The 12,384-nt window shown below is 38.8% G+C and overlaps 1 protein-coding gene across 1 annotated transcript in view; it reads right to left on the bottom strand.

Moving 5' to 3' along the window:
- Window positions 1-12,384, bottom strand: part of LOC145686792 (glyoxylate reductase/hydroxypyruvate reductase-like) — a 95,393-nt gene that overhangs the window by 25,716 nt on the left and 57,293 nt on the right. The window contains exons 4-5 of the mRNA XM_081760449.1: window positions 7,564-7,907; window positions 1,684-1,809 (exon numbers count right to left, since the gene is read on the bottom strand). Coding sequence (XP_081616575.1) covers window positions 1,684-1,809; window positions 7,564-7,907 — 470 coding nt within the window. The remainder of the gene's footprint in view (window positions 1-1,683; window positions 1,810-7,563; window positions 7,908-12,384) is intronic.

The following is a 12,384-nucleotide window of genomic DNA, read 5'->3' on the forward strand; positions in this document are numbered from 1 at the left end:
CTAGACTCTGACTATCACTTGCCATTCATGTGATTTCTCTCTCATAGGTACATAAGACACACACTGGGCACATTCCCATGTATCTGAGGGAACATGACAAACATATGCCTGCTATATACTTGTGCTGTTAGGGTATTGCTACATTTGTTTAAGATTTTATGATTGCGTAATTTTTCATTCTTCAAAAATAATTACAAATATATGACTGATCTTCATTGGGTACGACAGTGGTAAGATTGATCTAGATATGTCACATGAAAAATATTGATCCTCTGAAAGATGGATGTCCAGTAAAACTAATTGCTTTGTTTCTCTGAGAAACTCCTTTTCCGCTTTATTATTGATGGGTTATTCGAAGGAATTTACTAGACCTTTAAACCAAATAACGCGCCATGAAGGTGGGTATGGATAGTGAATAAAGCTGCAATAGTCCGTTTCTGCCTTCTAGTCTTGCAATTCAGCTTCCAAAGGTGAGAAGAAGGAAATTAAGCTGAGTTGAATTCTTCATTCATATTTGCCCATACGAAGAGAAGAATGGGCAAGCAACCACACACACACACATAGAAAGACTTGTGAACGAGAAACTTCGCAAAATCGTAATTCCAAGAATTTTGTGTCAGTGCGCACTAATTCCAAGAAATCTTCTTCCATATACGAGGGCTATGGAAAATATTTATAACGATGGCGTTATAACTTGTACAAGTGAGATCAGATACGAGGAGTGTTTATTATATTTTAAGCGTAAAGATGACGCACTCTAATCGAATGAAGAAACTCGGAAACGATTGCATATTCTTCCTTAGTATAAAAACAAAAGTAGAGAGCTTCGATTTTAGTACGGTATGGAATGTTGATATCGAGCGATGTCTACAAAAGCTAACGACAATGTACCTGTACACAGAGCAGCTGTTTCTAGTGCAGAATTCCGCTTCTTGCTCATTCACCCTGTAGAGAATAGAGTGATCGAAACTCCACCCAGGCGTTTCCTTGATTTCAGAATGAATTGTATGGTACTCTTGCAGGATTTCCGAATTATGGACTTAAAAGAAGATATATCGACATTGGAGTCAGGGAAATCAATATAGTCAAAATATCAAAATAAGTCGAAAACAGTATCACATCTTAATTAGAAAAATATTTAAAAATTGAATCATACCGATAGTAAACTATTAATAGTATTGGACACAATATGATTTCCGTATATCCATATATCGATATTTAAAATATGATTCTATAATTAAATCGAAATACCACCCAAGTAACAAGAAAGCTTTTGTCCAGTTGTGCGTGCTGGCTTTTGACTTTCTGCGCTTGCCCTTCCAATGCGTGCTTTCATACAATCTGCCTTTTGTTGTATTCCCAAGTGATGCTTTAGATCCCTCGCAGAGCGTCACACCATCACTAGCCGCTCATTAACTATTGACTTACCGCCAGCGGAAAACGCTTGCATCAAGCTTGAACGGAACACTAAATGGAAAATTGCCCCCATGTAACTTCTTTACTGAAATCCAGCTTGCGGCATGCTTGCACGCTTTCCAATCAAGTCGGATGCAAGCTTTGCCGACTTCCAATGCAAGCTTACAGCAAGCGGTTTGCAAGTTGTATCTACTGTTAGGGTATAGTCTTATTTGTACCTTGTTTTACAAGTAATAAATTGTGTAAATTACATGTATTGTTCCCTACCTAAATTTTTCACCTTCAGCAGTGGGTGATCTGGTGGAAGAGGTTCTGGGTCTGTGACATCGAGTCCAGCCGCAGCAATTTTCTTATTCAACAAAGCTTCCATCAGTGCTTCTTGATCAACAACCACTGAAATGAAATTAAAAACATTTATGATGCCTCAGAAGGAATAAAGTATTATGTGATTTACAGTTATGAATATGCTTAAATAATATTATACATTGTTATTATTCTGATGACACCTCATCACTTTTTCTTACAAGAGGGCATCATTCACAGAACTTTCCTTTTTCACCATTATGCTGTGCCGATATATTTGAGGTAGAAAATGGTATTGTGTTTTTAACTGTCCTCTCTTGAATTTTAATGACCTCAATAAACACTATGTATATTGTAATATTCTGTCTATAGGACAGAGCAAAAATGGTACACGGGAAATTTGGACTTTCCCAATTCTCTCCATTATAAAAGTTCATCTTATGTACAGTAACAAATAAATACAGTTCAAATACTAAGCTCTTCTTAGCTAATTTGGAGGTTTGTTGTAGGAATCTAGAGACCAAGCGCCGTAGGGTGACAGGATCCAAAGTGCGTGTGTACGTGCCTCTTAGCGACCAGGCGTCCAAGAGAGGAGGATAAAACTCAAAGAGCAAACGTCCTAGAAAATGCTGACGTGTTTGCGAGGACCACACGTCCAAGCAAAGGAGCTCTCAGAGAGTAGGCGTCCTAGAGAGTGGTAAGGATATTGCGAGGACCAGACGTCCAAGCAAAGGAATTCTCAGAGATCATGCGTCGTCGAGTAATAAGGATATTGCGAAGACTATGCACCTAACCAAAGAAACTCTAAGACCAATCACCCTAGCAAGTGGTAAGGATATTGCGAGGACAAGGTGTCTAAGCAAAGGAACTCTCAGAGACCAGGTCTTCTAGAGAGTGGTAAGGATATTGCGAGGACCTGGCATTCGAACAAAGGATCTCTTAGATACCAGGCATCCTACAGAGTGGTAAGGATATTGCGAAGACAAGGTGTCCAAACAAAGGAGCTCTCAGAGACCAATTGTTCTAGCAAGTGGTAAGGATATTGCGAGGAGCAGTCGTCTTAGAGAATAGAGATGATCAATCGGTAGAGATTGATGCCTTCTGTGGTGTTAAATGTTCTTTTAATTTAAAATGTCAGCTCACGTAATTGATCATCGTTATTTGGCTATTGTTGACGACAGTCTACGGCGTCTTCTTCGTGTTTCTCGCCTGAAGTTGTTTACAGCCAGCATGTGTAGAACCCTGTAATGTAGACAGATACACTTGTTGCGCGTAACCTCTTAGATACATGTTGTTAGCCCCTAAAACGCTACTAACTAAAGTTGTCGTTTATGCAAAATTGTAAACACTAATGTTGCTCCACTACACTACCTTACCAGAACAATTATTTCTAACATTACTAGACTTTTCAGTCAAACATTTTTGTCCTTGAACATACTCTAATAATTCTGAAGGCCGGACTTAGGAGTTGCAGGGCACAATTAGAAATATGTGTTTATAATGTTCTTACATGTTAAAATATCTAATATGTTTAAACTATATCTCTCTATATAAAAGATGTCCTGACTAACTGATCGACGCGATTCCATGCATTTTTACACGGTGCCTGTTATCGAAAAATTTCGCACGGTCCTGTTTATCGGATTAATCATTTTGCAGGTGTCGTGCATTTTCACACGGTCCACATGTCAATCACGTGATTCATCCTAAAACTCCTTTCACTATAGGCGGAGGAAGGACACAAAACAAATGTCAACTAAGTAAGAAGAGAAAAAGAACAAACACAAATTAAAATAAATATGAACAATTGCTATTAATGCTAGAAAAGGAGAGCTTAGGAAATGTTTCACTTTCACAGAAAGAATAATAAAGAAAATAACCGGAAATTAAATAACTAAGAACAAGACACAAGAAAAAATGAGGAAACAAAAGTTATAGTAAAGAAGAAAAGAAAAAATAATAACATAAAGAATGGGAAATTGAAATAAAGAAGAGAAAAATAATAACAAAAACTATTGCAAATTGAAATAGATAAGAAAACAAAATAAATAGCAAGAGAAAATAAATAAGAAAAGAAAAAGAATAATAAAAAATTAAAATAACTTGCAACAGAAGAATGTATCTTCTGTCCTACGTCCGCAGTTATATTGCATAGGCTAAACCTGACATATGCAAAATACACTTATATGATTATGGAATAATTAATAAAATATTAAAGTGGTAAGAAATGAAATGCTACGAGAAAAGTTACAGATGTAATTTGTACCGTGTCCTGCGAAAACGAACTAAGCGCCACTTTCATACTTTTGAGAAAATTACGTTTGAAGGTTGATGTCCAGCATTAGTGTAGCCGTAATCAAAAGTGAAATTATGTTTCTTTTTTTGGAAAGGTGTTGATTTTCCTCTCTTTTCGATTGTGCAAAACGTTCTAATGCTTATCAGGAACCAATCGTCGCATTTACGTGGATTTTCAAAATTTGGCGCTTAGTTCACTTTTGCATAACACGGTACATTTGTACAATAGAAACTCACAGGAGCGGGAATCGGACTACTACACCTATTATAAACTTAACATTGAATTTCGTCCGGATAAACATAACTACAGAGTGTAACTACTACAGGTCGTTTACAACGCTTGGAAGGTGATTCCTCCCACGAAAATAAGCAAAACATTTATGTGACATTTTCTTAAATTCGGCGTCATTTCCGAGTTACAAGCTGTCGCAAATGGCAGCAAAATGACGTGTAACACCTCGTTGCGGACAAAGGAAAGGTGCAACAGCAAGCGGGTCTACACAGTTTAGAGAAAGTAATGCCTGAATAACATAATGGTGTCAGAAGCAAGGCAGTAGGGACGCGGCACAAGGAATTTCTCAAAGGGGACTTCCTCATGTGGACAGACTGACATGCGGGAAATGGATGCAGAAAAGGAACTCCTTGTGCCGCGTCCCTACTTCCTTGCTTCTCACACCATTATGTTATTCAGGCATTACTTTCTCTCAACTGTGTAGACCCGCTTGCTGTTGTACCTTTCCTTTGTCCGCAATGAGGTGTCACACGTCGTTTTGCCGCCATTTGCGAACTCGGAAACGACGCCGAATTTAAGAAAATGTCACATAAACGTTTTGCTTGTTTTCGTGTGAGGAATCACCTCCCAAGCGTTGTATACGACCTTTAGTTACACTCTGCATAGATCAAAATCCGAAGAATCTACGGCCTCAAAGCTACCGACACCTTTTGAGCAAGTAACAGCGTCACGTGCACACCACGTGAATTAGTGTGGTTTCTATGGATTAGTATTTTTTTAAAATTCATATTTCAACCGGAAGTGCTTCTAGTTCCGGTTTCAGTAGAGTGAGATTTGAGTGGAATATATTCTCGGGACGCTTCTCGCCATCTATTACATTTCCACTCTATAGCCATTAACGTTGAAATCGGGAGTACGCGTCTTTGGCGTGAGAGACCCGGGTTCGATTCACGGCGGGAGCGCGTGTGGTTCGGATCCCACGTTAAGTTGTAGGTTCACGTCTCATATAGCCTTCAGTGCTAAAAGAGACGCTAAACTCAAAATCAAATCAAATGAAACGTTCAAGTCAGAAGTGGTTCATTTCTGCCATTTTAAAGTTGAATAAAGAATTAACAAAGAAAATGACACCTGTTCTTATAACTCTAAATCGATTAAAACAACAGCTTCTCACTCCTTTTATCCCTTTTGATCTATGGAGATCAATGTTTAAACTGAAAGTTGTAGTAGATTTTTATTACTTCAGTTTTAATAGAACTAAGGATGGAGATGGAATTCATTTAGTACCCTGCACGTGATTATACTGTATTTATAAATATCAAAATGTGCTTTATATTTATAAATAAGAACACATGCTCTTCAATTACAAGTTACCACATGTAGCAGACGACAGGAATCATTGTCACCACTTGCTCGTGTGATGGAAGAGAAACAGCAGTGTAACCGCTACTGAGGAAAAGGTATAAAATTCCAAGCATCGCCACAACCGCATGTTTCGGCTGGTGAATTCCTTTTTCTTAGCTTACCTGGAGCTTTGAGAGATCCTTACCTAACCCAAGCCTCCTAGCTTGCCTGGAACTCTAAGGCGTCCTGCTCACCGTGCTTGCCTTGAGCATTGGGAGAACTTAACCGCTCTCCTAGCTTACGTAGAGCTATAAGAGTTTCCTAACCACAACCATCCTGTTTGCGTGGAGCTTCGTAGTTTTCATTCATGCTCAGCTTGCCCAGAGTTTTGCGGGATTCCAACCTGCCTTTGCTTTCGTGGAGCACTGAGAATCCTACCATCTTTCACTCAGCTTTTGTGAAGCTTTGTGAAAATCCTTTCTTAGGCTGCTTGGGCATTGGGGTACCTATTTAACCAGGGGGTAAAAGTGAAGGGGAACGCGGGAGAACGCCATCCCTCCCACCTCTAAAAATATGTACGGCGTCGCCCAGGGGCGGATCCAGGGAGGCGATTGATGCGATCGACCCCCCAGAAGAGGAAACTTTCTTCTTCTTCTTCTTCTTATATATATATATATATATATATATATATATATATATATATATATAACCTATCCCAGAGTTTGAAGCTCTAAAAAGTAGCTCTTAAGTAACAGTATGACAACCCACCGCCCACCCCAGAAGTCGGTCCTGGATCCGCCCCTGGCGTCGCCCCAGTTCCCAAAAAACTTACAATGGGCAAAGATAGGCAAGGGGAACGGCGTTACGTCATGCCGCTACCTAGCGTCCTCCTACCTTTTCAGATCCACTTTTACCCCTGATACTTGGTAGATTTTGTATTGATCTTAGTGAACCTTTGTTATATTGTTTTATAACAGAAAGTTTTACAATAAAAGATTGTGGAAGAAAATCGATTTCCATGTGTGAATTGCTCTACCTTCTACCTAATTAGGTAAGCTTGGGAGACTTGATCGATTGCAGCAAACAGTTTCTCGCTACCTATTACTACTTTTGCTGTATAGTGACCAACATAAAAACCGGAAATGATTGATTTCTATTATTTTGCTTTGTACATTACATGCCTTACTGAACTCGAATTCTAACTTTGACTTTCTACATCCTGGCGAAAATTGATGACAGGCCGGGCAGATGTTCTTGAGATTTATTGATTCCCAGACGAGCGCACAAACGCTTAGAGAGGGTAAATATATAAACGAATTTTACTAAACCGAACTCTTTCAAAAATTGCGGAAAACCTTAGGGATAGTGCAATATCCCCTTAAATTAGTGAACAAAACCGTGGGCTTCGGAACGAGCATCAGTAAGCAAACGACTTATGCCGTCACCACCAATAAAACGCGAAGAGACACGAAGGAGACCCCTTCGACCCCTCCACACGCTCCGCCTCCGAAAACTGGCTATATAAACGAACACATCGAAGTAGAAGACATCAGTTGTTAACTGGTCATCTCCTATCTATCTCCGAGCTGCAACGGGCAAGAAATACTCACTTCTCTCCAAGCTGCAACGGGCGGGAGAGACTCTTCTAACCCTACATCTGAGCTGCAACGGGCAACAGATACTCCCTTCTCTCAAGCTGCAACGGGCGGGAGAGACTCCTCTAACCCTACATCTGAGCTGCAACTGGCAAACGGTTCCTTTAATGCAGCTGTAACAGACAGGGTCATTCTTAACCAGGAAACCACAAAACCTCCGAGCCAGAACGGGCAGGAGGTCCAATTGTAGAAACTTGCTTATTTGTGACATTGTGTACAAACTGTATAAACATCTTTTATAATAAAAATGAGGTGAGGGAAAAGCCTATGTACCGTTACTCTACCGAATATTACAATAGAAATAATTGCGTCATCTCTTACCTGCTTCGCTCGTATTTACAAACACAGCGTTGGGCTTCATTTTAGCAAAAACCTCTTTAGTAAACAACAGTCTTGATTCATGGGTCAAAGAGCAAGTGACGATGACAAAGTCACTAGAGAAAAGGAGATTGTCAAACGTCGAATACTCAACACAGAACTCTCTTTCAATGTCTGTAGATTGCCTCTTGGTGTCGTAGTACAGAATTTGGCACACTCCAAATGGCTTCAGGCGTTTAGCTACTTGTTGGCCTATCTTGCCTAAGCCTACAACTCCGACTCTTGAATCAGTAAGGCCTGCACCACATAGCCAAGTGGGGCTCCACGAAACTTTCATCCATCCGCCACTGGAAAAAAATACAAACTCTGAAAGAGGATCGATATCCAAAAATTAGCACATAATAAAGATAAATGATCACGAAGATAAAATAGTATCTTGATTACGACATTCCACGGTAACGATCATTTACGTTTGAAATAAAATCCAAACAAAATTAATTCTGGGAATTTTTGTCTAAGCAAGTAATATTTGTCTATAGCGATAGTGAAAAAAACATAAAGTGATATGGTAGAATTTGGTGAAAATTTTGAGAAAGCGGGAACCACAGTCAAGAAGACATGTTGAATCTGTGTGTCTGAGTGTATACTAAGAGGAGTCGAAGTATATGCTAAGATGTGTCTGTGTGTATGCTAACAGACGTCTGTGTGTATGCTAAGAGGCGTTTGTATGTATGCTAAGAGGAGTCTGTGTGTATGTTAAGAGAAGTTGGTGTATATGCTAAGAGGGGCCGGTGTGTATGCTAAGAGAAGTCTGTGTATATGCTAAGAGGCGTCTCTATGTATGCTAAGAGGAGTCTGTGTGTATGTAAAGAGGAGTTGGTGTATATGCTAAAAGGAGTCTGTGTGTATGCTGAAAGCAGTCTGTGTATATGCTAAGAGGCGTCTGTGTGTATGCTAAGAGGAGTTTTTGTATATGGTAAAAGGAATTTGTGTGTATGTTAAGAAGAATCTGTGTGTATGCTAAGAAGCGTTTGTGTGTATGCTGAGAGGAGTCTGTATGCTAAGAAGAGTCGGTGTATATGCTCAGAGTCGTCTGTGTGAATGCTAAGAGGAGTCTGTGTGTATGCTAAGAGGCGTCTCTATGTATGCTAAGATGAGTCTGTGTGTATGTTAAGAGGGGTTGGTGTATATGCTATGAGGGGTCGGTGTATATGCTGAAAGGAGTCTGTGTGTATGCTAAGAGGCGTCTGTGTCTATTCTAAGAGGTGTCAGTGTGTATTGCAAAAGTTGAGTATCTTTGCAAAATTTATTAGATTATACGAGGCTCCTCCGTTGGGTCCTTGAAAGGTAAATAGTGGGGAAGGAGATCAAATGTACTATTTAGAATATTTATTTTTCTGGCTAGCAATAATTCCAAAAATCATCCAAACTAAATTTTGAAAATGTTACCGAACTTTATGTACAGCTTTTTTTAAACCATTTTATAGGACACAATCTTCTACAATTTTTAAAGTTATCCTTTGTCTTGTATTTCTTTTGGGAAAAGTAAACTAGCAGAAATACTTTAAATCCATCTTTAACGGTTAATGTATATTTATTGCTTAGTTCGTTGATTGCAGTTTAAATATTCCAGAAATTTGACAGAAACGGGGCCTTTTATCAACAAGGCTAACCATTATTTGATTTATACGATGTATTTTCGCCAAGAAAGTAAGATTTATTCAAAATCAAAAACTCCTTTTCGTCCGTTGTTTTCACAAAAGCACAAGTAGTGCCACTTACTCTACTGAAACCGTAGGCAAATGCCAAAATGTTATGAAAATTTGACTTCTGAAAGTGGGAACTTTGTAAACGTCATACGAATATTTAGTTGTGACGTAATCTAGTGTCGAGTCCCTCAAGACTTCTCACCCCATGTAGTACACATACAAGATTCTTTAAATATGGCATATGCAAATTACTAGATTATTGACATAGAAGAGACAGAGAGTCTGTGATAAAGTGAATAAGAGTGAATTTTAAAGCTCAGTTCTTTGGTTCCTTGAAAATTCGTTTCCTACCTCATTTCTGTTTCTAAAAATATAACGTATGTAATTTTGCCAGAAGCATTCAGGATGCTCAAGAAGTGCGCACATTTGCCATGGAAGTGCTTGCGCCCTCCCCACTTCCTGAGCAAGCCACTACCTCATTCTGTTTGATCATAAAGATTCATTTGTTTGTAGTTTAGCGCTTCTTTCAGCGAAACTCTATCAGATGTAAACATGGGATCCGAACCACATAATTTTATACACTGAGTTTCATCTTCGTGACGGGCTTGACGGACTCGTGAGATTCTGTATTTTTTGGCATAAGTTTTAAACCCCTCTACCCCTTAGGATACGTACTTTAAACAAAATAACATGAAAAAAAGTCTCACAATAATATCACACCATTGACCCTGAAGATTATTGAAGGAAAGTCTATCATTAGCAAATTCAACATGTTTAATTGCTGATATTCTTAGTTTGTGAGGGGAAAAACCCTATTCCTAGTTGATGACTTTTATTTTCTTCCCCATAGAAAAGACATACAATTTCCGTTTTGTGTTGCTCCCTTTCTTTCCTATCAACTTCCTGTACTTCTAGCAGGTCCATCCTATAATTCTGTAAGTCATTTGTTAGGGATTTTAATGCGCCTGCCCTATACAGGCTTCCAAATCTTATGTCTATTTTACTTTGCTTAAATCATGCAAAGTTCTGGTCAGAGGTTTAGAGCTTCTTCGTAGCTAAGCCATTGACGTGGAAGATCCGGGTTCGATTCCCGGCGGAAGCTCATGTGGTTCGGATTCCATGTTAATCACTAGGTCCACACTTCATATAGCCTCGCGGCTGAACGTGACGTTAAACTCAAAATCAACTCAACTCCTGGTCCGATGCTTCTGTGAATGTTTCTGAACAAGAAGTGTGTTTTTTTGCAGGATGAGGTTGTTAACCTCACGCTAAGACCCCATGTTGAAGGACTAAGTTGTCTCTCCGCAACTGCTTATTCAATATATTCGCAGCAAACCTCTATATCTAAAGGCACTCTCCTCGATCCACAACCTGATGACGCCCCATACCATGGTGACAGGAACCCATGTTACATGACCATCGTAATTACTGAGCAGCAATATTGCTTAGAACTGAACCTCAATTGCAGTTCCATATCTTTAGGTGCAGATCTTGGTCCCAGTCATCTATATAACTGATATCTATAGTAAATAATTATTTTGTAAATATTTAGTTTAATGTAAAAATTTATGAAAATGGCGGATAATGATGAAAGATGGCGAAGTGACTCCAGGGGCGTCATTTGGGAAAGGCACAGGGGGACAATTGTCCTCCTCCCCTGAGTTCTGAAATACATATTTTGATTCCACTGTATACTAATATATTAATAAAAGACTTGAAATTCTTGTGTCGTTTGGGAGTCTCGCTCCTCCCTAGCAAAATCTGAAACGATGCTACTGCTTGACCCATCCAATTTTCCACTTACTTAGAAAGAATATAGGTAGATAAATTTGATTGCTGGTGATCTTGAGATAATTAAAAAGAAAAAGAACACCTGCCGAGAAGGAACGAGAGATTTTGAGTGAACAGGCTAATTAACGATAACTATACGAAGCAAAATTATTGGAATTAATTATCACGGTCTTCTTGTTTGTGATTCATTTACCTTTGTGATTGAATCATTACTCAAAACAAGGTAACAGTTTACAGTTATTTGCGAAGCATCTACCTATAATTAGCAGATAAGTAATACAGTAAATAAAGAGATCCAAACCATCAATTAGCGTATCAACAACAGAAGAGAAAGTAAACGATGAACCAATTGGAAACACTAGGTGCCTTATTTAGTGTATTTAAGATGAATGAAGATAATGTGCTTTCACTTATTAATACACTGCAAATCACTAATTTCAATATAAACATTCTAGCTTTAAGACATGTTGTATTACATGAATGCAATATAAGGTGTATAGTTCAACATACCAAATAGTATTTGACTAAACTAGTCTAAATTCGTTTGTATTTAGGACCATGGCTCTTTGGGTCCATCGTTTTATTACAATTTTCAATATTAACCATATACGGAACGTCATTAACTATTATATATATATATATATATATATATATATATATATATATATATATATATATATATATATATATATATATATATATATATATATATATATATACGAGGGCCATCCGGAAAGTGGTACGCGTTTGTGCAATAAAGACACAGTAGTACATATTAACAAATATACACATTTTTATTGGAAAGAGCATACTTTACATTACTTCTCCACATAATCATACCGTGTGACGAGTTTTTGTATTGCAGCGTCATAGTCCTCCGCCGCCAGCGTATTGAGATACGTAGTCATGCCTCGTTTAAGTTCTTCATCGCTGTCAAATCTTTTTCTCGCCAGAAAGTCGAGACACATTAGAAAAATGTTCACAGAGTTCAATTGTGACGTGCTGATCGTTCCTCACGCATTCGTCTACTGACCTCAGCAGTTCGTCTGTAATGACAGATGGTCTCCCTAAACGCTCCTCGTTGTGTGTACTCCCCCTCCCCAAGTTGAAGTTGCGACACCAGCGCCGAACAGACGACTCGTCCATCACATTGTCTCCAGTAGTAGAAAATGGATCGATCTGGAACAACCTAGGCCAACATAGAACAGCATCAGACAACTCACAAGCCCCTGGGAAATTGAGCACCGTACACCGTGAGCCCACGGTCTTTTACGACCTCCATTTTAGGGGTGAATTTATTCCCTTTTATGAGCACTTTTTAGGG

The sequence above is a fragment of the Thermobia domestica genome, chromosome 5 (genome assembly GCF_964235325.1).
Source record: "Thermobia domestica chromosome 5, izTheDome1.hap1.1, whole genome shotgun sequence".
In the NCBI taxonomy this organism is placed as follows: Eukaryota; Metazoa; Arthropoda; class Insecta; order Zygentoma; family Lepismatidae; genus Thermobia; species Thermobia domestica.